Genomic DNA, 27,404 nt, shown 5'->3' with positions numbered 1-27,404 from the left:
GTTCACTTACGGATCCTATGCAACGAGCATGATGTTTCGGTGACTCCAAAGCTCATAGTGTTCAGAATAGCCAGAGAAAGAAGGTTTGGGTTGAATGCGCCATCTCTTCGTGGTCCACTGGGATAATCTGCGGCAACTTCCAGTCAATGACCTTTTACACTTTTCAAGCGATTAAGCGGCGCCCCGAAGGACCGTGACTCGAGCGGTATATTACGCAGGTTCAAGAGTCGGTACTCGCATCTGCCGTGTGCTCCAGATTCACAGCGATCGATGGCTATACTCTAATTGTTAAACATGTGATTAACCGGAGCATGACCGAGCATGATGTCCTCCTCCATAGATGTCCCGTGCCAAGTTGACTTAGAAAGCAACGGTCTTTATTCATCTTCACCTCAATGGCATCCATTTGTGCAGATTGCGATTCAACAGAAGACGTATGATGCCTCCACTTTTGCAGTGCTCTTATCGACCGAATATATGTATGCAGCCCTACATCTGCAGTACCTGCCGTCGTGCACAATGTGCAGAGAGATATGATCGTACCATATATATCGTTCTTGGTATCATGCTGTGAGCATAGTACTGATTGCAATGTGCTTGGGACGTGCATCTCTATTGTCGAGATGTGACGTGTAACGCGGCTATCTTGTAATAATCTTGACGCGCAAGAATTGGCTCGATTGCCTGAGCATATCTATTGGTCCGTCCTTGATCACCGCTAGTACCTCGATTTGAGAGTTGTATACCGATGAAAACGGGCATCGTGGTAGCAGAGTCCTCTGCGTGACTAGGAGTCGAAGAGCTGAGAATGCCGCACAGCGTTTGACTTCGTACCTAGTATGCAGCTTTTTCCCTGCACGCTGCATACATGGTGCCTTGCGTGCCAAAAAGAAGGCACAATTGAGGCCTATCCACAACTTTAAAGCAGTTCGAATTGACATGCTGTGATTTAGTTATCTTCACTTTCGGGTTCACTAGCTCTGGAGCCAGTGTGCTCATCGTCCAAACTTTCATCCGGATCCTGGCTTGGATCCATTGGCACACTTGACATTCCGCTATCCGCGCTGTCGACTAACATGTTCGCCGCCTTAAGCTGGGACAGTACGTCCAATGGATTTTCGGTAGCTCTGATGCGGCGAAAAACTTCGGCTGCGTCATACTCAGGTTGCATACGAATGCAGCGATAGAGTTCTTTGTACTGCTCAACTTCATTTTTGAGAGTCTCGTTCCTCCGCTTAAGTGCGTTGGTACGAGTTGTGTTTGCCTCAACATCATATTCACACGCTTCTCCACGCCTTGCGCACGAAACACAAGCTGGTCTCTGGCCATCACACTATTTGCAGCGTCAGTGACAAAGACGTAATTTTGCCCCTAAGCGCTGACAGACCTTGATGCGAAGTCTACGACAAGCCAGGCAAGCAACGTGAACAACGCTCCGCTTCAGTTTTGTTGCGCGTGGATCATGGGGTTCGTGCACAACAGAGCCAGCAAATGGATTACTCGGTCTCTGACTTGAATCGCTCGGTGCAATTGGACGAGGTTCGCGCTTTGGTTCGCTCATCCCGCAGGCCGGAGCACAAGACAGGTCAAGAAGCGACCAACTATGTACAAGTCTAGAAAGTAAGATCAGACCTTTGTGCAAAGTCGCTCCTGAGTCCTGAGCAATTGTGGCCGGGAGTGTTCTCAAAATTTTGTTTCCAAAGCCCAATATGTATCAGCAAGAGCCGGCTGCGAGGTATGAGACTACAGGCATGTTTATCACAGCAGCTGTGGAAACACGCTCGAGACCCTAACACGCTCGAGACCCTCGACGCGCAGCACCACCACCTGACTCTTTCCTTTCTGTGGTCGCTTCCGCATCGTTGCTTTTCATGCTCGAAGCAGCAGTCAATAATGAGTGACCGACAGCGCGCAGAAAGACATGCAACGAATCGCACGAATCGCAGCATCCGTTCCTTGTGACCTAGCTACTAAACACTCTGATAATTGGTGGTACGTGTGGCTGGCCAGGGATTCCCTGAGAGTGACTAAACAGGCTAGTCACCCTGGCTCATATCGAAGAATGTGAATGTCGGTTCGAGGGGGCTCTCGACGGAGCATCTCCTGAGCTCTGATTGCTTGGAGAGGCGAGGAAAGTGTTACGTGCCATTCCTCCATATAGTAGGCGGCCTGTTCATTGGCTAAGTCCTCCCACCTCCTCGCTTTTATGCTTGAAAGGCGCAAGAATTTGGCGGATCGGTATGTCGGCTTTATCCAAAGCCAAGGCGTAGTAGCAGGCATGACGTATCAAAAGCATGAGGATATTGAGAGGTAAGAACATGCATGTGTGCTCTGATGCATGCGGACTATGACTTCAATGATCCAGATGTGCCCGGTGCATGACTACCTTTTAACTGGAAATAAGCCCACAATGAGTAGCGGGATCGAGGCTTATCCATTCCACAAGTGCCAATCATCATCACCTGCTACTTGTGGCTCCAGCAAGTCCGCTCAACCAAGGAGCTCGATGACCCATGAACTACGTCGTATTCGGATTTGTAGACGCCAGCACGATGGCACTCGGCAGCGATCCCAAAGCATGGTTCGGTAAAGGCTTTCCAGGACATGCCTCTTTGTCTGGAGCATCATGACGGTACGTACAGACTTTCACTCTTATCATGTCATCCAACATCGCTTAGCCAATCTGATGAATGGGACTTTGCTTATGGCGTTGTCCAGCAGCTTCCCAGAATGTTATCGACTCCGGTCAAACTCACATGCTTAGTGCTGTAAAGAGCTGCTTGGCAGCCGCGCACACCATAATAGCCCACGTACGATTACAAGCCGGATTTGTATCCGTAAGACTCGTTGTCTCGTGATACTTGGCCCGACTTTGTCCGCCAAAGCCTTGCATTTTCCAGAGCTTCAATCGGGCGAGAGATCGCTTTAACGTACGCACAAGTCGACGTGCTGGCTCAAACCCACGAGAAGATGCCTCCGATATGTGGCACCATGCTTTTATAGACTCAACAAAGTCAAGAAGCAAGAGGTCACCACGCAATACATGAATTCTTCCAAGAGCAGGATCGCTGAGTGGGATGTGGCAAGGCGTCGCTTTTGTAGCCACTATGACGGCAACTCGTCACAGTTGCAGCCGTGCCGGCAACACGAGTACTCCAGATGCTGAATTCCTTAGGACCTGAGGTTGTCGACTCGTCCAAGTTCATTCGGCAGATGAATCCAGATACGTCGGTCCCGCTTTCACGCCTCACAGCGTCGGCGACGATACCTAACGAAATGTGGGAGTTGAGACCCTCGAATAGACTAAGTGGAGAACACTTCCGACTACCAAGAACAGTCTCTCGATCATTGACCCAGTTTACTACTCTGTACGACAGGGCCGTAAGGAGGCGCGCACCAAAGGCGGTAGCACCCCAAGTTGAGGTAGGTGAAGAGACGGCTTGGATTGGTCTTGGCGCTATCGCTCGGTTCAGTCAAGCTTCTACGTTTGCAAAGGTCGTGCTGGATGAGACCACCGCTCTTGGACGAGTGACGGAACAAAGTATCTATTATTGCCTATTCATCAAGCTGACTAAATCAATGGATGCCAGCGGAGTGCCTGATCTTGGAAGTGTATCATCGCTGGTGGGGACGGACGGAAGTGACTCCAGACTGCAAGTGAGCCTCTACTGTACTTGCACGCAGGGAGTTTGCACGGACGCGCTAACAGCCATCGGCTCCTGGATACAGTAGTGTTGAATTATAGTTTCGTTGGTGCGGCGAAGCTCTCTATAGTACAGTACAATACAGTAGAGCATCGTTCAGACTTGGCGAGGTACGCTGGACATTGCTTGAACGAATGCGGCCAACAGCATTAAGAGCAATCATTTCGCGGCTGCTGCGCCAATGATGCATCATCGTGTTGCAAGATATTTGAGATAAGGCTCGATCCTCTCCATGAACACGCACGACTTTGCATTCATCGATCTCGAGATACCGCTACCGCTAGTGGAATGTGATCGTCACAAGGCGACGGGAGTTTGCCTCGTGGTTGCGACTTCTCGGTAGCCATCTAGCTACCTGATCATGACCTGGCCGACTCCACATGCCATGATGTATCTGGGTCTTATGCTGTAAATCTATCAACGCGCATATGAGATTGCCTCTTGGTGGTCTCGTACCCTTTGTACGCACACTTGGTGGTCGTCAAAAGCCTCAACGCTCACTTGCGTGTCTTCAACACTGCCTAGGTAAGGTAGGCAGCTTGCAGGGGCGAAGAGAAGTATAGCAGCTAATGTAAAACAGGCGATGTTGGCAAGGACCGGTTGCACTTGCATCTCGACTGATGAGAAGGACGCATCGGAGTTTTGGGAAGGGAAGGTGCGATCACTTCCAAGCTTGGCTGAATCGATGGAGCTTCAATTCTACACCAATTATCTGTTGATATGGTAAGCTACAGTAGTGCTCAATTCGCTTAACGACACCTGTAGCTCTTCTGATCCCTCGTCCGCTCCTTCGCAAAGTCTTGGATGAATCCCTAGTCAGAAAGGTGAATGGATGGTACATCTTCAACTACTGTGCCTCAAAGTTCAAATCACTCTAGTTATTTTTACATCAGCGAACATGGACATGTGAGCTATGCTCCTTCACAGGTTGCTGGATCAAGTACATCTGCTTTTGTCAGTCCGCTCCATGACACGCCATCGGCAAGCGAACGATGCCACTTAACTCCATCAGTGGCCACTGCTTCCACAAAATCAAGTGTTCATGGACCCGCGGAGGTTCATCCTATGATAGATTATTGTCCAAGATTAGGTCTGCCGAAGGACTGGATTGCCTTTCCCGTTGCAAAGTCACTTCATGCTCACGAAGTTGCTAACAATGCCAACGCACGCCACAACAGAGCGCATCAAATTAGATGTCAGCCTGCAAAATATCATAGACACACTTTGAGACCTAGCTACAGTTCGTCTGCGGACACTCATGACATTGACCCAAATCATGTCGAGTACAACAGACCTTTTGCTTTCGAATTGTCTACTGAATCGGCCACTCCTCCGCGCGGTGCCCATCACCGCTCGTATCCTGACAAGCTAACCTCGTTGTTGCCATTTCACCCACATACTTCCGCAACTGCTTGCTTGATCACTGATGATCCTCTCGAAAGGCATCGTGCCGATGTGTTGTCCAGTGTTGAGGACGACAAACGCTTCCTCAACAGGCGCTCTGCTGCACCCACCAGTATCAATATAGATGGACAAATCATTGATCAGGTTGCAGAGCTCGAAGTAAAACCAAAATTGCAACACACTAGGCCACTGCCTAGGATATTCACAGCAGCAGAGCTGAGTGACATTCGCCGGGAAACTCGACACTGTGTCCGGGCTATCACACGCAGCTCTATCGGATTGGGCTCGACATTGATAATGTCCACTGTTGCACCACAACTACTCATCGCAGCAGCAATGAATGCTTACTGTCTTGAGTGTGGCACGGTCGAGTTGCGCAACCAGCTTCGCTTCCTCAAAAACAATGAGTTGGAAGTGAATAAAAAGGACGGTAAGTCGCCGGATCCTTTTTACTACTGCTATCACAAAACACACTTACAAATGTGAAGTCATTGTGGCGATTATGGAAGGCATAGCTGTCAAGGTCGTATTCATGGCCATTACAATCAACCATGATGACTTCATCGTCCTGGGTCGCGACCTTCTCGGTCCGAATGCTCTTGGACTGGTGGAGATTGAGCAAGGGCACACGATTCCCGGCTTCGATCTTTTCCACACGTGGTTCATCAAGCCAGTAGAGCACGTTCAGGAACGTTTGAATTTACCGACCATGGCTGAACGATCTTCCACAACCTTGATATCCGAAGAAGGTGGGTGGAACTGCATGAATGCTGCTTCGCTTGTGGAAAACATTTTTCTTGTGGGAAGTGTGCAAGGAACTATGGAGCAACTAATTGATGTAGCTCATGATCGGATCGGAGAAGCTGTGCATGAGATTCACAAGCGAATGGTCCGAAAAGCGGATGGACAAGTTGATAGCGTTCACGGTGACCCTGTTCACAAGGGTAATGAACAAACAAAAATCGACGACGAGCTCAGGTCTTGGGAGAACAGCGAGCTGACATCTCGTGCACGAGAAGAGAGCCACTCGCAAGTAAAAGGCCATACGTAATTCAATTATTCGCTCTATCTTACCTAACGATGAAGTGTTTAGCGCCAATTTTCACTACAACACGAAGGCGAACTTGATTTGGCAGGACAATTCTGTAATGTTCATTCACAAGTAGATTATGTGATAAGTATAGTGAGAACTATAAGATTATGTCCAGCTATTAAGCGCAGAATCATTGGTAATAGGTATCAATTGAATTAAATAAGAGTCCCAAATCAACCAAGGCGGAAGCCAGGAAAGTTACGATGAGGATAACCATCCAAATCCACGGCCTCCCGCTTTCTCAAACTCAGTTCTTCATTCCAGTGATACTGGCCGATCGCATAGCCTCACTCTGGACCTTGTCAAAGTGATACAAAGGCTCGAGCGTGGCATTCTTGTTCCTGAAGACGTAGCGCTTGAACCAGAAAGGAACAGCCTTGGTGAGCTGGTAGTGGATGTGGGTGCGAGTGGGGACGGCAAAGACGTAGTCGAGTTCTTCGAGCGTGCGCTGCTTGGTCTCGGGGACCCAGAGCAGGATGAAACAGAAGGCGAGGAGATTGAGACCGGTGTAGAAGCCGAAGGCGCCCGTGGGCGTCATGGCTGCGACCATGCGTGGCCAGGTCAGCGAGAGCACGGCGGCCCAGAAGAGACAGGTTGCTACGGCCCAACTCATGCCCACTTCACGGTGGGAGAGAGGGAATACTTCGGCAGAGTAGGTGAATGGCACGGGACCTTCGCCGGGAGAGTAGAATGCTGCGAAGAGGAAGATGAACAGAGCAATCAGTCCTAGATGGGCTTTGCTGTCCTCGGGGATCAGGAAACATAGACCGGCTGCGAGGAGAGTCCATGCCATCTGGGGGAAAGTGAAGAGGAGAAGAGCACGACGTCCCCAAGTGTCAATTGTCCAGACCTAATCAGTAAAATCAGTCACTTGTTGCACAGAAATGGACAGTTTCCAGATTTACTTACAGCTGGGAATGCAAAGACGAAGTTGACGAGACCGAAGCCGAAACTGGCGAGCAAAGCAGTGAGAGTTCCGGATCCGGCCTGGACGAAGACGCTGGAAGAGTAGAAAGCGATGATGTTGATACCGCACCTAGAAATCGAAGCATCAGTTCACTGTTCATTCGCAGGAAAGAAACGAAGATACTGACATTTGCTGGGCAAGCATAACGGTCCCGGATGCAAGAGTGGCTCTCCTGACACGGGGAATGGTGAATAGCTCGATAAATCTGGTGAAGTAGTTGCTCTCGCCGATTATGGCGGATTCTTCAATCAATTGAGCGTGAACGTAGTAAAGATCGCGAGCAGCTTGTAGCGGGGTGTTGCGAAGGCGTAGGAGAGACTTGTATGCCTCGGCGTAGCGACCCTTCTTCATATACCAGCGAGGCGACTCCGGGCAGAAGTAGATGCCGACGACGAGTGGAACTGCGGGGATGAAGGCTGAGCCCAACTGCAGGCGCCAGGCGATTGCTCCGACATTGTAGACCGCGAGGTTGGCGCAGAATCCGAGGAAAATACCGAATGCTGTCCACATCTGCCATGACATGACAAGACCTCCACGAATAAGTGCCGGCACATTCTCAGCGGCATAAATGGGCACTGTTGAAGCCTGTTTCGCGAAAAGAAGTCAGCCCTCGCTCTTTGCAGAACAGTTCGGTGACTTTGAAGCATACCTTTGAGCCCATACCAATACCCAGCAACAGACGACAGACGAATAACTGGTACCAGGTTTGTGAACAACCAGAGCCAATGACGGTAAGCAGACAGAATACAGCAGAAAAAAAGATAGTTCCACGGCGGCCAAAGTAGTTGTTAAGAGGGTCAGACAGCCAGCATCCAAGGAATGCAGAGGCGATATAAGGAGCAGCGTTGATTACACCAACCAGCCAAAGGTTGTGTTCGTAGTCTGGGCTGGTGGGGTCGCTGTCATCGATACCGAATTCCTTTGGGAATGACAGATTGGCACCATTGCTTCCCTGATTGATGCGTTAGTTTGCGAGACATCTTATCGCCTAGTGATACACTTACTGTCTGATCCCAACCCTGGACAGCAGCACCCACTGAGCATAGAATCACAGTAAAGTACATTGCTTTAGGTTGACGCCCTGCGATCGCATTAATTTAATGGATTTCTTATACATCATGAAAGAATATACTTACACTTGTGGACAACCTCATCGCGGAGGGCTTCCCGTTCACTATCTTGGAGACCCTCGACATTCTCGAAGTTGGCCGGGTCCTGAGCTACAAGAGCTCCGCGCTGCAGAAGGTCGGTGATATGGGTCAAGTCACGCTCCTCGGCGAACTGTCTGACGTTGTCGAGGATCTTGTGCTTTGGAATACCAGCGAGAGGATTCTTGATTCTGGATCGCAAATGTCAGCAATGTTGCAGGCAATGAAAAACTTCCGGTTGTATGAGTGCTCACTTTGCAGAGAGGTTAGAGTTGAGGTTCACATGGCCAGCCTCGTAGCCATCCTCGTTCTCGGAAGAAGAGTCAATGTGCTGTACGGGATCAATCTTTTCGGTCGCCATGGTTAGGAATTATAGTACAGCTTTCGAGATATGCAAGAAAGAAGTGCGAATGCGACGGCGACAGGTCGCACATATATATATGGATCAGCACTCACTTTTTCGAGATCGACTATTTGTGTGGCGGCCAACACAGGCCGTTTCCGAGGCATCTGTTTTGAGTCCAGGCTAACAGACGGGAATGTACCGTGGGGAATACATGTGTCTGATGAACTCCCTTGCATGAAAATGGCCTCCTAGACATGCATCACAGACTGTCCAATATACGATTTACCAGTGTACTAACCCCTTCGGGGTACGCTTGGTTGCACCCTCCGCCAAACTAGAGCAGACTACTGCGAGATGTTCCCCAAGCTTCTCCGCAAGAACTACTCCATGGTACAAGTAAAACGTGCCGCTCCCCAGCCTACGACAACCCTTATTAGCGCCACTCGGAAATGGCTTGCACATCGTGGGCATCAAGGGTAAGTGATTGCTTGCGCACTGACTCGAGCATATGGAGTTAAAGTCCGGTAGAGGTGCGGTAAACACCTGCCTCAAGGTTTTGTGGTTTCAAACTGCCTTATAATCAGGTTTGATTTTGTCTTCGCGTGAAATGGTTTTGTTTCTGTGGTTGTCTGTAGTCGTCACATCCCGGGTGTGCATATTCTAGGCCCTCGGCTCCACGACCTCCACGTGTACGTGTGGGTTGCCAGGAAAGTGGTACAAAGACCCATGATAGACGACTTGCCCTGCAGGGAGACGCAAAAGATGCGGTCAACTGAAGCCTCGCCGTCAGTTGAGTCTTGGCTGCACATCTGCTTGTCGTGCTTGACTTTGTGGTCAAGCTGTGGCATTGGTGCTTCTTTCGGCATGGCCGATGCACACATGACTGTGTAAAACGCTTTTCGCCAAAGCCTAAATACGCCATGATTTGGGCAGTATACCGCAGCCGCGGCGTCTACCTTGGGCTGTATGTCGTGTTCGGCGGCCCCCTTCGCCTCAAGTGGGTGCGAGCCGGTGCCAGGGCCGCCGTGCTAGGCGCCGTCGGCGTGAACGTGAGCATTTACACATTTACGCATAAGCCACCTATGCCATCTACCTATAGGTAGGTAAGAAGGTTTTGAAGACGTCGAACCACCATGCGTTCGAATTTCACTTTTGATGCGTTGCTGCGGTGTACAATATAAGAATAGTGAAGAATAGTGAAGAATATTTAAAAGTCATCCATCCGCTTCGCTCAAGAGGTGAGGCCAAGAGAACCCTCGCGATCCTGTCGCTGTACCTTGTATGGTACACAAGTCGCAAACGCCTCGGGAGCGGGTGAGAGTAAGGTAACATTTAGCCAAAACGACCCCCCCTCCATGCGGCTCAAACATAAGAAACCAGTGATTAATCGAAAGGATGTAGGTCCGATGTAACCCATCGCAAGCGGTCCGTGTCCCTCCTCTCTGCGCAATAGTCTTCTCCATTCTCCACGGGGCTTGATGCCCCACGATCCCCGCGGTCCCCACGATGCTCCAGAAAGTCTGGAGAGCGCTAAGGCTGCTGTTTGTGGATCTTCTCCCCCTCGTCGCAAGGAGCAAGTCCTTTTCTTGCTATGGAGATCTCCGCGAGTGTACGAATATGATTCGTAAACGGTTGGATGTGTGGCCCAGTGACTGAATGACTGATCAACAATATTTGCTTTGATTTCCCTTGGCCTCGGCTGCGATGATAACAAACCTGGATTGGCGGCCCGCCTGGTGCGCACATGCGACTTCGTCTGCACTTGCTGCGTGTGCATCAGCCTCAGGTCAACCAATAGGAAGACTTCCACTCATTATTGACCGGTTTCGACCACCACTGTGGGTCAGCTGCAAGCGGCAACCTGCCACCGGTCAGGGGCGTTTCGAGCACACTAGGTACCAACCAGCCCGCCGAACGGACCGCAAACGTCAAAGGCTCACGCAGTAAATCACTTGTCTTTACTGTGCGGCAGCAGAGCTCGGCTTCCGCCACCTGAGCCACAGCACTCAGCCCGATAGTAAGGCCGCCATTAAAATGAATGCGCGAGGCCGAAAGTAATGCCGTGCTTGCTTGCTTGCTTTGAATACTGTTGAAATGGTCCAAAGCAGTCGTCTTACTCTTTCCCTGAAAAGGGCAAAATCCTCGACCATAGACATGCATATTCAATAGGCAGATCCGTCCTGCAGAACCAACGTGCATGTGAGTAACATGACACACAAATCTCGAGGCTTCTAGACTATCTCTGTCAGAAAGTACTCATGTACACCGTCTCTTCGGGCAAATGCAGCAAGGAATCCTACTCGAAGCATCATTGACACAAAAAATGACAGTCAGCTCAGAGCCGGCCGTTCCAGACGATCTCAGAAATCTGCGTTGGTAAAGTCAAACAATGAGCCCCGCTCGCTTGACTTGCAAAACCGGTCCATGGGATGATCATATGCCAGGGAGGCCTTTTCTGTTCCCACGTGTCTGGCTGGGCTTCCCTGTAGATGTAAGTTATCAGTGCGTGGGGAAAGCACCCCAATACATCTGCATCCAATAGCAACGCAAACGGGGCTTTATTGAATCATCTTTTCTTGAGCTGTACAAATGATTGGCATGGCATGGGGACACCACACACACACACACACACACACATCCTTGCGAAAGAGAAGGAGCTGGTGCCCAGTCTGTAAGGAGCTACACAACAATACCGACCGCCCTGTTCACGTTTCACATCCTCTGTTACTCGGGAACAGAGATTGCCTGAATCATGGATTTGGAATTGTGGGAATGCCTATTATGGATAGAGGACTGACAAGACAGGCAACCCGAGTCTGAAGAAACAGAAGATCGAAAAGCGAAGTTGCTACTGCACAAGCGATCATATATTCGATCAGCCGATCAAGTGATCTAAGAAAACAAAAAAGGTCCTGAGAGCTATAGAGCTGCACACAATGCACCACAAATCGTAGATCAACCCCTACGATATTCCAGAACAACGTGTATCTATGCACGCGGCATTCTTATGATATCTGATATCCAAGGAGAGAATGAGAGGGGGCAGTAAGAGGACCAACCGTTCGCCCACCTGTCCAGCCCACTTGTAGTACTTGTGGGAGGGGCATAAGGCTGATCTCGTCTTCTGCAGATCTATTGTACTAGATTCACTACTGCGAGACGAAAGGGTTCTGGAACAAGTGTGATGATGGGTAGCTTCACATGACATGTCGGTAATTTTGATCGAAGGATGGAAAGGTAGAACGGTCGAGTGAAGTCAAGTCCATCTGGCCCGTCCTATTCCCGAGTCCTTTTTTTGCTGTTTTTTGCTTTCCTCGAGTCAAATGTGAACGTGTAGTTTCCCTCCTTCTGCTACTTCGCTTGTTCTTTAGATACAAAGGTCGTGCACGTGAGTGTATTAGGGGTATGTGTATGACTCGACACAAGAAGAGAAGACTACAGCCTACTGCTGGCTAGTACTTTCCCTGACCACAGCTCTGGGGTCGGGAACATGACATTGGTACTGTATCTACCTTGTACGCTGTTTTACTTAGGCACCATATTGCACGCTACTCTACTGTGATATTGGTGCAACTTCGTCGGGTGTACTGTGCTCTGCAGACGAAAGTACTGCGGATAGAGGCGGATCAGGTCAAGTGTCAACCGGCCTGACTGAATCTGGATCATTAGTGACGATCTCAGCTTCTCTACATGAAAAAGTAAAGTACTTGAATCTCAGCACGGATCACTTTCTCAGGTGGTCGTAGCGCTGTTCGTGGTAAGTAAAGGTACTAGTAGTATCAGGGGCTTTTTCTTCTCTTCTTTGCCGCATCGTTGTACTTTCTTCGCGTGCAGAGCGTGAAGAGCCTGGTTATTTTCCTTGTGGGAGTATAGCATAGAGGGAGGAAGTGTGGGAGGAAATATGGGAGATTCTACTGCTGCGTCAGGCTAGCGGCTAGCGGCTGGCTAGGTAGTGGTTCTACTGGGTACGCTCACTCTGCGTTGTCGTGTGCTTTGTATCTTGTTGGTATACTGTGGAATATCTACTCTTGACCCCCACCATGTCTTCTCTCACCATGTCTCCTCGACTCTTCAGATGCAAGCGAATAAAATGCAAGCGAAGAGGTATGAAAAACCCAAAATGTATACATGCTTGTAAGTATGTACAATCAGCTACCCAGCCGTTGAGTCGGATTACTTCTTATACTTGTTTTCCTGTCGCTACTTTCCATTTCCTCTTCTTCCTTTTTAACCTGCCGTGACATACCATAACATACCATTACTTTTTCTCCCGGTGTCTGGGGCAAGAATTGACGCATAGGACGAGCTTCGAGTCAGTCCGAAGACCGCAAAGTATGCAAGGGCCGCTCAATACTTGGATTCCACAGGAGTCGAGCGGCCGTCTGGGGGCGACATGCTATAAGGCGCCTATACAATTCCCACAAGTGTCAGCCCAGGAGAACCATATCATAAATCCCCCTAATCTTGAGTTGACACTTCGCTGCGATGTCACTTACAAGTACTTTTTTCGCATTGCAGATTCTCCAAGCGAGATTCCTGATGCTTCCGTCGGCGAGGACTACTTCGGGGGCGAATTCGATTCCGAACCTGGATTTTTGAGTTGTTAGATGTGTGGAGTGAGGGATGGGGGAGTCAGTGAGCCAAGGCAGGGGGAAGAAAGGGGGAAAGGATAGCAGCGTATAATATGCAAACATACATTTGATGCACAGCAAAGACGACTCTCTTGGCATATCTTCCGTCTCTCTCCAATCCTTCTCCGAACTGCTCATCAACGTTCGAAGGGGCGATATTCTCATCGCGATCGAAGCAGTTCCTGACCAGCGGGAGCAAAGCCTGTTCGACAGCACCTCTGACCGCGCCATCCTCGTCGATTTCCTCGACGTCGTCTTCGTCGAATCGTCCGATGCAGACTTCGAACGGCAGGGATATGGCCATGACGTTGTGTTTGCCGTCGTGGTGATAGCGGAACTCGTAGACGCCCGAGGTCCACCATAATTTGTCGCCGGAGAACTCCATTTCGCCTTCGCAGTATTGTTTGCCGTCGCTGTCAGTGGTTGAAATCACATGATTGTCGACCAGGATCCCACTGTTCGCTGTGGTTGAGTCGTAGGCGCCTCGAGTCGTCGCACACCATCGGCCTTGGGAGGACACGCGGGTGACTTCCCGGGATGCATTGTCCGCGACCATGTACAAACCGACCCAGTCGTTCTTACTATGATTCGCAGGAGCTCGCCATTTGACCTTGAGCGGGGCACCATACTCGAACATGAGTGACCTAAACTCCGAAGTGTGCTGCTGGGGCTCTTGTCCAATCTCGCCTTCACGGCCACTGTGTCTCTGTAGACCTTTTGTGGTAGGTGATGTCTCACCTTCAACAGTGATGGCATAACCTTTCGGGTCAAAGCCTGCGAGATCGGGTGCGAGGCGCGTGATACTGATACGTGCTGGATAGTGCTTGAATAGTGTCTTGGTGTCACGTACAATGGTGTCCACGCCGGCAGCTAGCTTGGGTCGAGCATTATCGATGAAATCCTCGACGAAATCGAGCGTCTCTTCCATGATGCGGTCGACGCTTCCCTGCCATTGCTTTATAGGACGAGGTAAAGACCTTTTCAGACCCTTGGACACACCTGACTCTGCGCGGAGGGTCTGGCCATACAGCTTCTGCATGTGAGGACGTTCAATGAATTGAATGAAGGCAAGCGTGAAGACGTGACTGAGCAGAGCCAGGAAGAAGACGGCTCTACTCCAGGTGATGATTGCCACTCCCCAGATACCCGCGAGACCAATGACTCGCTCCGGATTGTTGAGAAAGCGATATATACCGCTATAGGTCAACTTGGGCGCATGATCAAAGAAAAAGTCGCCGTAGAACCAGCCAAACTCGCCGAGCGACTCGTACATGCTGACAATGGTCCACAGTTGCAAAGCGATCATGGCAAACCCGAGAACGTGGCGCAAGAGAGCCATTCCGTACGTCCAATCAGGCGGCAGGTAGTACATCTTCCATGCGGCGCACAGGAAGCTAGTGTAACACATGGTCATGCTAATATGATAGACACCTTTCCACTGTCTCCACGCTTCTTCTGTGCTCTCACCATACTTGACGAAGTGACGGGTCCAATTCTTCTTCTTCGACTGTCTGTCTAAGATAAAGCCGAGGCCAATGTTGTACCAGAATCTCCAGACAACGGCATTGGTTACAAATAGCGTCTGCCACAGCGTGGTTGACGGGGTGAGACAAGCGATGCTGTACATATAGAATTGCATAACAAGAACAGCGATATCAGTGACGCGATGGAAGTCGGTGTTGTGTAGACCCAGGAGATTGTGGATGTCGGAAGGCTTCTCGTTTGTCGCGATGGGATGATGGCCACTGGTGTGGCCACTTTCGAGAAGCGGAGATTTTGGGGGTTCGAGGCTGCTTTGGGATTCACTACGTTGCTTTCGGGAGGTTGGCGGAGGTTGGTTGTAGGTCTTATCAATGTGCGGGTTTTCCACAAAGGTCAAAAAGGCAAATTGTGCAGCATGGGCAACGATGGAGATGAAGAGAACTTTGTAACTTGCGGCCATGAGTGAGATGCCGTAGTAGCCGGCATAGCCGACAGAGTACATGGGGTGGGGAGCCATCTCGAAGACGCCATCGAAGGTCAATTCTTGGTCGACGAGATAGAAAAAGTCGCCCCAGTACCAGGCAAAGTCTTTGACCACTCTGTGTGCGTCGAGCTTGACCCAGAGGTTGAAAGCCACGAGGGCAAATCCGCACACCCAGCGGGCGATTGTCATGGCCACAGATTCACCGGCGGGACGGCCACCACACGCGATCGCGAAGCAACAATACGAGGTGAAGTCTGCCATGAGGATCAAATCAACGACCCTCCTGAAGAGTAACCAGGTATTGTACTCGATGGGCGCGTCCTCGAACGTGTAGTCGGTGGCGATCTTGGTCTCGAGCTCACGCTTCAGTTGCTTATACAGTTGCGGATGGGGATTCTGTCCCTTTTGGGGATCTTCAAAGATCTTTGACTTTTTGGCCCAGGTTACAAGCTGCTTGTGATGGGACTGGACATGCAGGAGCCATCCTATGCCGACGTTATACCCAGCACGCCAGAACAGATAGGTGACAGCGAAGAAGGGGATACTGAGCCAGCGCGGCAGCAGATATAGCAGAGCAAGATGCCAGGCAAGCACGGTCAAGATGATGACATCAGATACATTTTTTGGTTGCGTTGGGGAGAGTAGCTGAGACACCATGTCATGAGTTTGGGGCACGACGAAGACTGCGCTGTTGTGTTAGCCATGAGGCACACCTGTGCACGACGAGGACAATGGGGCGTTGGAAGCAGCAGCAGGGGTCAGAAGAAGTTCTTGAACCAAGACAATTGAGAATTGGTGGTTATGCTTGTTGGTCATGTGGAGCGGGACTACTATGCCACGTCGCTCTTCTTCTTTCCTTCTCTGCGGAGTATATGCAATTGCGGTTTTCTGGATAACGCACCTGTACCATCTGGCGTCCGGCCATACGTCTTTTTATCCTTGTCAAGTTTGCCAGCCTCTTTCTCATTCAGTTCTCTCACTGTCTTACCGGCGTCATCCTGGTGATGTTCGGCCTGAGGTATGTTTCCTCGTTCCCGGACTTGCCCCAACGAACCAGGGTCATTACCCTGTATGCCGCTTGAACTCATGAAGACAGGACGCGATAGAGCATAGGAACAAATGGAAAGAAACTATCACTTCTGGAAGCGAACACTATATGCCAATGCCTTGTAGCGTGTGGTGTGCAGAATAGTCGCAGAGCAGGGTGGACGGTGCGTTGGTATATAAAGGAGGAAAGTCCGAGTCTCGGCGAGCGCTTCTGTTTCCCGCAGCTAACAAGCGAGTGAGCGAGCAAGCGAAGGTGATGGAAGGTCGTAGTGACTGAATGCACTCGGCGGGTGGATTATAAGGTCAGAGGAGTGGAGCGGAAGTGGAGTGTGCGGTGGAAATTGGGGTCTGAGCAATTAAAAAGGACCGTGACCGCACGCGCGGGGGCAGTGGATGTGAACCTTAGTGGGGTTTATGCTCTTATAGGCAGTAATGTATGTGTGTATCACAAGGTAATTGGTTTGGTGGAACATTTATTATTATGTGTACAGTACGACTATATCACAAGTGGTACGAAAGCACAGCATATATCGTAAACAATCGCCTCGTTCTATAGCCTTGTACCTTACGGCATCTGAATCAACCACATTGTCTTTCACTTTGTGTCAGTAAGAAACGACCAGCGATTGAATAATGGCATTATTGCACCGAACATGGCATTTGTGCAACGGTCCACGTGTCATGTTCTTCCAGCATACAATTAATTAGTGCTACTGCAGCCTATTAAGGTACCTTAGGCGGTCACTAGTACGATACTTGTATCTTGCTAGGACAGCTTTCACATGTGATTGGAGCGGAGGGGTCTGTGCATGCCTAGGTACAGTTCTTCCGATCTACAAGAGTGCATCTAGCATATCCTTGGTTGCAGGGCAACCCTGTCTCCATCGCTCTACTTGTCGGCTCATATGCACCGACAAGAACCACGAATATTTGCTTTCTCCTCGGGTTGGATGGGAGGTTGGTTGCAATATGTGTCTGGTGATGACAGAGACTTCTAAATGTGTGTGTGTTGTGGATCTGCTGTAGTCCATCTGAAGCGGTAGTTGACGATAGACAAGCGAAACATCATCCGCGATTTTTCACTTATAATTTCACGCGAAGGATATCTTGATGAAAGAAGACGGCAAAAAAAAGGAGAGACTGCTGTCGTCGATAAATCGAGGGAACGAACGCCAGAATTGCTGCGTAGTACCCTCAGAGACGTCGTATACTCTCGTCATCCCTTGCTTCAAGTCACAGCCATCTAAGACCAATAGCATGCAAACCTCACCTCCTTCCTCTAGACCTCCGCTCATGCTCATACTCATGCTCGATGAGAAATAGCACATGAAAGCACATAGAAATCCTTTCTCCTCCCTCGAGTATCGCTCGCTGTTGTTCAGCACCACATGCGGCCAGACCTTACATCTGCAAGTCACGAATGGGTAGAACAAAGGAGACAGCTATCACATGAACTGGGCGATGCTTCCGGCTCCATGGAATAGGAGCCGGCGCTGATGTAGTAGTAGCTAGGACAATAAATTCTTCCTTTCTTTGTACATCGAAGAACGGTAGACTCGGCGGCAACAAAAGAAGAGAGAAACCTGCTGGGCTCATGAGTCGGTGGTCTTTATCTTGTTCATATCATTAATGCTGTAGTAGGAGATGAACAGAGTCTTGTATTTGACTGAAAGATATCCCTCTTGCTCGGGGGCTTCCACAGACTAGAACCATGCTGTCAAAGATGAGTTTAAGAATGATACTCGCAGCACTCACTGTAGCAGCGATCGCAACGACCACTGCTGCCGCTGCTGCTCTAAACGAAACGCACATCGAAAGGCGTGGCTTCGTGCTCAAGCCCGTCATGAACGGGCAAAACTTCCCTGACCCCAAGTCTGCTTCGAGTTGGAGACGACTACTACGCCTATGCGACCAACGGCAAAGTAAGCGGCAAGACGGTGCACATACAGATGGCGCAGTCGCTGGGAGATTTCAAGCACTGGACGTTCTTAGGCCAGCACGATGCGCTGCCCACGCTGCCAAAGTGGATCGATGCAGCTAATCCCCGGGTGTGGGCGCCAGATGTGGTGCAGCTCCCCAGTGGTGCCTTTGTCATGTATTACACTGCGGCGCTCAAGTCGCAGTCTAATCTCCATTGCTTGGGTGTTGCGACGTCGGGCAGCATGTATGGACCCTTTGTGCCGACTGATATGAACAATGCTTGGGTATGCCCTACAGCGCAGGGCGGTGCCATCGACCCAGCTGGGTACGAGGATCCCAAGGACAAGACTCGATGGGTGGTGTACAAGGTGGATGGCAACGCAATTGGGCACGGTGGAATATGCAACAACGGCAAGGCTCCCATTGTCAAAACGCCGATTCTCATTCAGCAAGTCAACACCAAAGACGGATTCACCAAGATCGGCAACCCCAGCTCGCCTCTGATCGTCAACGACCCGGCAGATGGTCCTGTGGTTGAAGCACCAAGTCTCACCAAAATGCCCGACGGAACGTATGTCTTGTTCTTCAGCTCCAATTGTTTCGCCATACCGCTGTACGATGTCTCGTATGCCACAGCAACAAACATCAAGGGGCCATACACAAAGTACGGACCCATGTTTGTGACGGGAACCATGGGTTTGACGGCACCTGGAGGGCTGGATGTTGCGGTGAATGGGTACAGAGCAGTGATTCATGCAGATTATAGTGGCGGGCGTGCCATGTTCACTGCTCTCATCGGAGGCAGTGGCAATCGACTGCAGGCTTATGTTCAGACCTAAGGCAGGGGTTGGAGCAGATTTGGTTGGTTTTACAAGACGAAATGTGTAGGTGAATAAGTTTGAGATTTGCTTGGGTATCAGGTTGAATATAAATGTTATGTCTTTTCCATATGGTCGGACTGATACGAGGCTGTCGAACTAGTTGGTGGGCTGCTTCTTCTTTTTCAAGAAAGCAACGCCCTCGACATGACCGGTCTGGGGAAAGAAGTCGCATCCTCTTATGCTCTCAATGTCATAAATGCCCGCCTTCTTGACAGTACCATCGGCAGTCTTGAGGCCACCGACCAGGACAGCGACGTCTCGGGCCTGAGTGTGGACATTGCAGCTGACATAGCACACTCTCTCCGGGCTGTAGTCGAGCAGTTGAGAGAGGAAGTTCTCGTCGCAGCCCTTGCGGCTGGGGTCGATGACGACGGCAGTCTCATTCGCGGGGAACTTGATCTCGGCAAAGATGTTGTTTGCATCGCCGGCAAGGAAACGAGCACTCTCGGGCGGAATGTTGTTCAAGGCGGCATTGGTGGAAGCGAACTTGATTGAGGAAGCAGAGACATCTATGCCGATGGAGTTCTTGAAGATAGGCGACAAGGCGACGGTGAAGAGACCGCTGCCGCAGTAAGCATCAATGAGGTTGGTGATCTTAGGAGCATCGGCTGGTTGGTCGGCAGGGATGATGTTGTCGCGAATGTACTGGGTGAACGAGGGCAGGATGGAGTTGTTGTTCTGAAAGAAAGAGCCGGCAGGATTGTCGAAGCGGAATTCATCGACGTATTCGGTGGAGACGGCGTTTTGGTCGGTGACGCACGTCTTGCGGTGAATGTGCGAGCCACGGTCCTCGTCCACGTATGAGACTTCGAGGTTGGCTTCAGGTTCGCTCTTGGTCTCGCCGTTCTGTGTGACGCTGTCCTTGCTCTTGCGCTCTGTGCTCTCTCGGAGAAGCAGAGTGGCTCCTCGCTGATACGTGTCCAGCTGATCGTTGACGCGTTGGCGCTCCTTGCGCATGCCCATCCTCACGGCGTCGGTGCCAATGGGGCAGTCCTCGATATCCATGGTCTTGCGGGTGCCCTTCAGCATGAAGCCAATGGGTGGGGTCTCGGTGAAGACGGCCCTCACACCGTGACGTCTGTCCCGTCTGCCGCCAGGAGGACCGTCGAAGTGCGGAGTCAACTTGGTGCGGTACGAGTACTGCAGAGGAGAGCCCATGGTGTCGCCCACTGCGGGAATGGCATCGGCGGGGAGGCTGCAGAAGTTCTTGTAGGCCTTCTCTACAATCCTTCTCTTGTGCTGCAGCTGGTACTGGTAAGGCAGCATCTGGAACTGGCAGCCTGAGCATCGCGAGAAGTATTGGCACTTCACAAGAGACTCGTCTCTGTGCTCCGAAGGCTTGACGACGACGAGCAAGTCGGTCAGGGTGTAGTTTGAGTCTTGCAGATGCTTGACCAGCTTGATCTTGACCGTGTCGCCAGGAGCAGTGAAGGGCACGACGGCGACCTGAGTCGAGTCGGGGATCAGAGCGAGACCGTCGCCGGTGGAAGAGAGTTCCTGGATGGTGACTTCGATCTCGGTGAAGAGCTCGGGGAGGGTGTTGATGTTATTCTCTGCCTCTTGCTCTTGCTCTGTCGCTTGCGTCTCTTCCTCGACCTTGTCACCATTTTGTTGCTCTTGGTTGATCGAGTGTTTCTCCAGCAATGCGCGGACATCGGCAATCAGCACTTCTTCATTTGAGCCCTCGGCGACAGTTGTTTCCTTCTTCTGCTTCTTGTTCTTCTTGAAATGACGACGGCCTTCGTTGAATGGCCGCTTCTTGTTGAATTGGCCAGGATTGGCAGCTCCGTTGGCACCACCCGCCATGATGATGTGAGACGAGAGGAAGGGCGAGGAAAGTGGGAGTGAGAGTGATCGCAGCGAGGGGCGCGGGGTTGTGATGGATAAGATGCGGATGAGAGACCTGTTTATCAGCATTGAATGCCGGAAATGCCAGAGGTGTGATTGATGATGATGGTAATAATATCATGGATATAATTATACAGCAGCTAAGAATATTTTCTGGGTCAGCAACTGCGAGCTTTGTAGTGATTCGTCGCTTCCCTTTTGGGGAATAAAGATTCGTCGCTTCCATTTTCCAGATAAAATGTCGGAGGTGACAGCCTCAAACTCCGCAATTCTGCTGTTTTGTGCATGCTCTGTGCATCCAATCCATGGTTTATGCAGCCTTTGATGCATATATCGAATATTCCAAGTCTTGGCGCTGTCTTCCACCATCGAGAGGCCATCTTCTGCTGTAAACCACAAACAATTGATCACCAGTGGCCGCCCTGCCTGCCTCGACCCGTCCCCAGCTGTCTTACCCGAAAGGTCAGGCGCTCCATTCCCTCATTCTCTGCATTTCGCACCGGTGCATCTTCGCCCTGCCCGGTCCGGCGCTCGGTGTCTAGAGTCTTTCTGGGTTCGACACAGCACGAGACATCAAAGAGGCGGAATAAAAGAGAAAGAGAGAGCCACGATGAGCGCCTCCAAGTCTTCGAGATGCCTGTTCTGCAATGTCTCCAAGGCGTTGCCGTCAATGTCCAAGTCAAAGGCCCCCAAGGCGTCGTCCAGTAGCCGCAACTTCACCACCTCGACCTCTTCGCAAGCCGCCAACCGCAAGCCCGCCTATCCCAATGTGAGAGCTGTGGACATGGGACTCGTCGATGCCAAAATCGACTCTGCGGCCAGCGCCTTCAAGCCATACTCGGCCCGCGAGAGGCAATTGCTGGCCCTCAGGTACACCCCCGCCCAGCTGCGCGCCATCGAGGCCGCCGAGCAGTCCATTGATCCCAAGGACATTGTCGTGCAGGGCAAGTACCGCACCGACCCCTTCGCGCTGACCTACCTGGACGACATGTCCAAGATCAAGCCCGTCATCGACAAGCCCATGCGCGCCCCGGACCAAGACATTGACCCGGACATCCGAATGCGCAGCGAACACGAGATCCTCGACCGCTTCGCCGCCTGGACGGAACAGATTGCCAGGAAACAGGAGGCCGACCAGGTCAAGGAGAACTCGCAGTCACAGGAAGACCTCATGGCCGAGCTGCGCCGGAGGTCGACCGAGGCGGGCATCCACCCGGGCGACGGCCTGACGCCCGAAGAGCGAAGGAAGAGACTGGAAAGCTACGCCGAGACCTTCGAGGGGCCCGACGCCCTTGCAGAATGGGACCGCTTCCTCGCCGACGCCAACAACTTCTTCTTCTCGCCCAAGGGCACGCTCAACAGCCAGAGCGACTCGCTGGCGCCCGCCATCCCCAAGATCACGGAGAAGGGCGTGCGCTTCGAGTCCGAGGACGAAGACCCGCACATGCAGCGTCTGATGCGACAAACAGGCATGACGCGCGACGAGATCCGCAAGATCAGGATCAAGAACCTCGTCTCCCACCGCGTCGTGAACCAGACCCGCATGGGCAAGATCCAATCTCTCTACTATCTGACCATCGCGGGCAACAACGACGGCCTGCTGGGCATCGGAGAGGGCAAGGCCGCCGAAGACGAGGACGGACGACGACAGGCCATGTATTCCGCCATCAGGAATATGAAGCCCATTCCGCGCTACGAGGACAGGACCATCTACGGCGAAGTCGAAGCCAAAGTCGGCGCCGCCGTAGTGCAATTGAGCTCCAGACCACCCGGTGAGTTTTTCTTCTCTCTTCCATTTCCCTGTTCCTTCATCCCGTCCATACCAGTGTACCTAGGTCTTCTTCATTACTAATCACTCCCACAGGCTTCGGAAACCGCTGCCAACACCTGATCTACGAGATGGCCCGAGCCGCCGGCATCTCCGACCTGTCCGCGCGCTGCCCGCGCTCCCGCAACCCCATGAACATCGTCAAGGCGACCTACGAGGCGCTGATGAAGCAGAGACTGCCCGAGGACGTCGCCAGGGCTAGGGGCAGGAAGCTGGTTGACGTCAGGAAGGTCTATTATGAGGGTCAGGTTCATTAGAAAAAAGTGTATATTGAAATGAAAGAAAGAATGAATCGAGAGAATTGATGGAGAATGGAGGAAGAAGAGGAAAAGGGGGGACGAGGACTGTGTATAGATATTTGTGTCGTCAAAGTGTTTTGATTCCTCTCTCTCGTCCTCTATTGTCGGATATTGTATACCTTGTTGGCCGTGTATGTGTAGTCGTAGACCTCAAAGGGCCAAATATGAGGGGCAAACGAGGTGCCTTCCTAAAATTGCAACTACTTCCTCTTTTACCTCCGTCTTCATCTCTACACCTCAAGAAAATCTCGACGTATACACACTTTTCGACTCCTTGCCTCTTTCCTTACCGTTTTCGTGAGAAACACATGCAAAATGCCAAAACTCACACCTCATCCGAAGTGACTCTTCCGAAGTCAAGTTTCATCAACAACCTCTCGACCCCGCCACCCCTCCACGGCTCAAACGCCGCAGCAGCAGACGTCCCCTCAAGACCTTGTTCTTCATCTCCTTCATTCCCCTTGCCACCGCCACCACTACCGCCGTCTCCGCCCGCGTAATCCTCCACCTTGAGGCCCCTGAACAGACCTTCGCCCAACCTTTCGTCGTCGTCCAACTGCCTCAACCTCTCTACCACATCCTTCATCCCGCCATCGACTCTCTTGCGAGCCCGATCTAGCTCCAGCGTCACGCTCTGTTCTTCTTCGATGGCGTACTTGGATGTTATCCCGCTCTCGGCGTCCATGTCCAAAGCTCTCTGGAGATGCTGTAGGTGATGGAAGTGAGCGATGAGGTGGTCGATATTGGCAAACAACCCCCGGAGATGTCGTGTGTATTTCAGGTCGGTGAGGAGGAGGCTGTAGGTAAGAGATGAAAGATAGAGTCGGTGGGCAGAAGAGAGACTTTCAGGGTCGTGGCCTGCCGGGGCTGTGCTCTCTGCTGATGTAGTAGTGCCCCCCTTGATTGCCCAGCGGAAGAATTCGTCCCACGAGCTTTTGATTACTTCGCCCTCGAGATAGGCAGTGGTCTCAGAGAGAAGAAAGACCGCGGCGCTGCACGTCGCCCACACTTTGCGCATGGCCGCCACGCGACGTTGCAATCGCTGTCGAGCGCTTCGACTCGCCTTTGCTTCCTCGCGTCTCGTTGGTGATAGTCTCCACAGATCCGAAAGTCGAGTGTGGCATCTCCTCAATGCCACAAGGTAGGCGTTGATGCTCGCGTACCGCGTCACATCCGCACGAGACAGGAAAAGATCCAGCGGCGGCCCTATCGTCATCGAAAGTGAGGTTCGCACTGGGAACAGCAAGTCGTCAAAGGCGACGTCTGCGGGCTGAGCCAGGCTCATCACCTCGTCCATGAGATGCTGCGGCGGTCTAATGTCCGACCCGCTCTTGACGGTCTCGAGGCGGATATTCGCACGCGCGAATTCTAGGACATAATCGTCTACATCTTCGCTTTGCGCCAGATTCAATATCTTCCATGTGCGCTCCAGAGTCTCCTTGACTTCTCCGTCTTTGATCAGAACCCCCTGGAGATGCTTTGTGGGGTTGTCTTGGAGAAATCGGCCGAGATCTCCCTGGCGCGCATTGACTTGCGCATGTGCTTCCCAGATGAGTGCCATTGCGAACTCTCCCCTGCCCAGCAAGAAGAATTCTCTGAGTGATCTTAGGGAGACTTCGATGTCCCTGATGGGCAGGAGCTTCTGCAGCACCTTCCGTGATAATGAAGAGCGGATTTGTGTGACGGCAGTGGAAAATGCGCTGGATACCAGAGGAAGAGTCAATGACGACAACACTTGGAGATGTTCTGCCACTAGACGTATGTCTGCCGCCTTTTCGGCGGCGGAGAGCTGGCCATACCCCTTGCGCTGCTGTTTCACCTGATGTATCGAGTTTCCAATGAACAGCAAAGAGCCGGTTGTGACGTGAGAAACGAATTTAGGCAGCAACTCGTGTTTCGCGCTATATGCATCTGGGCCCTCGACGTCTTTGTGTTCAAGCACAGTGACGAAGAAGTCACCTGCGCCGTGGCTGGGTATTTCACCATAGAGCAGCCATACCGTAAGTTGTTTCAACCACACCTTCTCGGCAATTCGCGATAGCTCAACGGACACACTTTCAATATCCGGAAAACCAGTCTGGGATTCATTTCGCAGGTGGTCGATCAAGAGCGCCCCAGTCGCTCCCATGCCTGGAGCATCCCTCTTTGGTCCCTGGATATAGCATACTAGATTCCAGTACCATTCCATCCGACGGCGCCATTGATCAAACTCGCCCGCTACCGCAGAAAGCGGTACGATGTTGTAAGCGCCTACGATATGCGTATCTTTGGTGAGGATCTTCTCCTCGACGTCGAGTATGTTCTTTTGGAAACGTGCGAGATGGGTGTGCAGCAGAGACGAGGCCACAACCTTGCATATCAACGAAGGATGCTCGGCCGTGATATGCTCTGCCTTTGCGCGTATCTGACTGTGCAAGAAGGCGAGTTTGCCAACACGTTCCAATTGCGCAGTCTCAGAAGGGGACAACAACAGGGTGTCCGAGTCTATGGAGTATTTATCCTCGATACCAGCCGGAAATAACGGCGATGGATGTCCCGACAGGGCGAGGAGAACTTCGTGCAGCATAATGTTTCTTGCTACTCTGCGCTAATCACATACCGATAAGATGTCTATTTTTTGGCCGTCATCGGATACTCGATTCAGTGAAGCATCACATTACGATGGGGTGGAAATGACGCTGGCATGACTGAGCACTGTTTCGATGAAGCTGTTTTGTGGATGCGGGAATACTGATACGCGAAGGTGGACGGGCTGGGAAGACGCGTCAAGTGAAATCTGGTCTCAGCTTTCCCGTCCCAAGACAGACAACGTGGAAAGGTGGATCGTGACACCTACCAAGTACGGACACTGACGGGTCTCAGAGAATCACAATCCTATATCGCGCAACATGGAGCATGCAGACTGCGTGCAATCTTCACAGGAACAGATAGCTACAGTCTGATGTCACAATAATGTAGGCTATTATTGCAAGCCTCGCGTATCGAGTAAGGTGCCTTGACTCTGAGCCGCAAAAACAAAGTGCAGAAGCTGTGAAGCTTCTAGAGGCTGTTCCCCATTTGCATTTGCGTCACTCGCTGCCAAATGTGGGGTATGTATGGCTTGCCACTAGACTGCGATGAGGGGCATCGCTGGTCCACGTCCAGAGCGGTAGTGCTTCTGTCCTCTACGTTGCCTTGCAAATTGCAGTTCTTCTTTCCTTTGACCTTACAGCATCCTATCAGCCTCATTATACAAACCGAACATGTGAGCCTTGTCCAGTGATGAACATCTTGTACAAGACTCCGGCTCTGTTGTCGTCATCATCATCGTCTTCCTCTGCAGCAACGACTCGAGCCAGTCGAGCATGGACTGACTTTCTTCACAGACCAGCTCATTGATCAGCAACGAAGCACCAGAATCACCCCCACCTGTTAATACTTCGACACCGTATTCATCATGCAGAACGTTCGTGAAAAGCTCCGCAGAAAGCTTAGTCACCGTGATGAGGCAGGTCAGTCTACCAACACCGCGTCCCTGATTGATAGCAATTTGCTAACTTCGTTAAAGCAAACATCGACGAACATGAAGACATCGACGAAGAGACCACTGGACACCTCCACAAGTAAGTCTTCCCGCTACCCGCTCTCCAAAGACTCAATTGCTAAGACATCCATCCACAGACAGATAGAGGAGGCCGAGGAGGACGAGAAGTATCCCCAGGGCAGACCGGGCAGCTTCCTCAACCGTCTCATCTCGCATGGCAACAAGAAGACCGAAGACCAATTGGCCGCCGAAGCAGCTTCAGCTCAGAAGGGTGCAGTCGGAGCTTCCGCTACCAATACCGCTACCGAAGCAACCAGGTGAAAAGTGTTCACATGAAAAGCGCATGCGCAATGGTTATGTAGAAGTCACACTCATCGGACAAGCTTGTCTCGGAATGAAACCTATGACCAAGTGTCTTCTGAAAGGACCGATATATTGCCTGTTCTGCCATCAGTACATTCATTTTGATTGCAGGAAGATCACCGAGGCTCAAGTGATTCACACGCAGAGCCTCCGGTGAGGCAGTGATGGCAGCCTTGCCTCAAGCCACTGATGAGGTATATTGCAGATCCGCGTCGCGCACGATTTGTTATGTCCTATAGTAGTGTTGTGTTCGACCATTCGAAGTGAGCAAGTGTCCGACTGTAAGTGGTGCAAACCCCGGTACTACGACTCGTTCTAGCTGGCAGGCTGGAGCACCGAGTGATCAGCGCTCCGTGTCGGGATGATCGTCCGAAGCCGATCTTCTGGCCAAAGCTAAATTGCAAGGGGCGCTGTACCTTACAGCAAGCAGTGCGAT

General features: G+C 51.4%; 7 protein-coding genes across 7 annotated transcripts; 3 read left to right on the top strand and 4 right to left on the bottom strand.

The window, feature by feature from the left end:
* Positions 1-5,405: 5,405 nt before the first annotated feature.
* AAFC00_006970 (uncharacterized protein) lies at positions 5,406-6,159 on the top strand (the record flags this gene model as incomplete). The annotated part of the gene is made up of 2 exons (XM_069347006.1): positions 5,406-5,538; positions 5,597-6,159. The coding sequence occupies 2 exons, from the start codon at positions 5,406-5,408 to the stop codon at positions 6,157-6,159; spliced, it is 696 nt and encodes a 231-aa protein (XP_069199881.1).
* Positions 6,160-6,448: 289 nt separating this feature from the next.
* AAFC00_006969 (uncharacterized protein) lies at positions 6,449-8,677 on the bottom strand (the record flags this gene model as incomplete). Its single annotated transcript, XM_069347005.1, has 7 exons — positions 6,449-7,051; positions 7,111-7,237; positions 7,296-7,753; positions 7,818-8,120; positions 8,173-8,249; positions 8,305-8,507; positions 8,571-8,677. The coding sequence occupies 7 exons, from the start codon at positions 8,675-8,677 to the stop codon at positions 6,449-6,451; spliced, it is 1,878 nt and encodes a 625-aa protein (XP_069199880.1).
* A 4,332-nt stretch (positions 8,678-13,009) lies between these two features.
* Positions 13,010-16,347, bottom strand: AAFC00_006968 (uncharacterized protein; the record flags this gene model as incomplete). The annotated part of the gene is made up of 4 exons (XM_069347004.1): positions 13,010-13,069; positions 13,159-13,249; positions 13,359-15,942; positions 16,161-16,347. The coding sequence occupies 4 exons, from the start codon at positions 16,345-16,347 to the stop codon at positions 13,010-13,012; spliced, it is 2,922 nt and encodes a 973-aa protein (XP_069199879.1).
* Positions 16,348-19,203: 2,856 nt separating this feature from the next.
* On the bottom strand, positions 19,204-20,913 carry AAFC00_006967 (uncharacterized protein; the record flags this gene model as incomplete). The annotated part of the gene is made up of 1 exon (XM_069347003.1): positions 19,204-20,913. One exon carries the CDS (start codon positions 20,911-20,913, stop codon positions 19,204-19,206), a length of 1,710 nt encoding a protein of 569 aa, XP_069199878.1.
* Positions 20,914-21,565: 652 nt separating this feature from the next.
* Positions 21,566-23,040, top strand: AAFC00_006966 (mitochondrial 37S ribosomal protein uS5m; the record flags this gene model as incomplete). Its single annotated transcript, XM_069347002.1, has 2 exons — positions 21,566-22,727; positions 22,820-23,040. The coding sequence occupies 2 exons, from the start codon at positions 21,566-21,568 to the stop codon at positions 23,038-23,040; spliced, it is 1,383 nt and encodes a 460-aa protein (XP_069199877.1).
* A 367-nt stretch (positions 23,041-23,407) lies between these two features.
* Positions 23,408-25,648, bottom strand: AAFC00_006965 (uncharacterized protein; the record flags this gene model as incomplete). The annotated part of the gene is made up of 1 exon (XM_069347001.1): positions 23,408-25,648. The coding sequence occupies one exon, from the start codon at positions 25,646-25,648 to the stop codon at positions 23,408-23,410; it is 2,241 nt and encodes a 746-aa protein (XP_069199876.1).
* An 870-nt stretch (positions 25,649-26,518) lies between these two features.
* Positions 26,519-26,926, top strand: AAFC00_006964 (uncharacterized protein; the record flags this gene model as incomplete). Its single annotated transcript, XM_069347000.1, has 3 exons — positions 26,519-26,573; positions 26,630-26,684; positions 26,743-26,926. 3 exons carry the CDS (start codon positions 26,519-26,521, stop codon positions 26,924-26,926), a joined length of 294 nt encoding a protein of 97 aa, XP_069199875.1.
* Between the last annotated feature and the right edge of the window lie 478 nt (positions 26,927-27,404).

Source organism: Neodothiora populina (genome assembly GCF_041146345.1).
Source record: "Neodothiora populina strain CPC 39397 chromosome Unknown canker_contig_8, whole genome shotgun sequence".
Lineage (NCBI taxonomy): Eukaryota > Fungi > Ascomycota > Dothideomycetes > Dothideales > Dothioraceae > Neodothiora > Neodothiora populina.
This window is presented reverse-complemented; position numbering and strand designations above follow the sequence as displayed.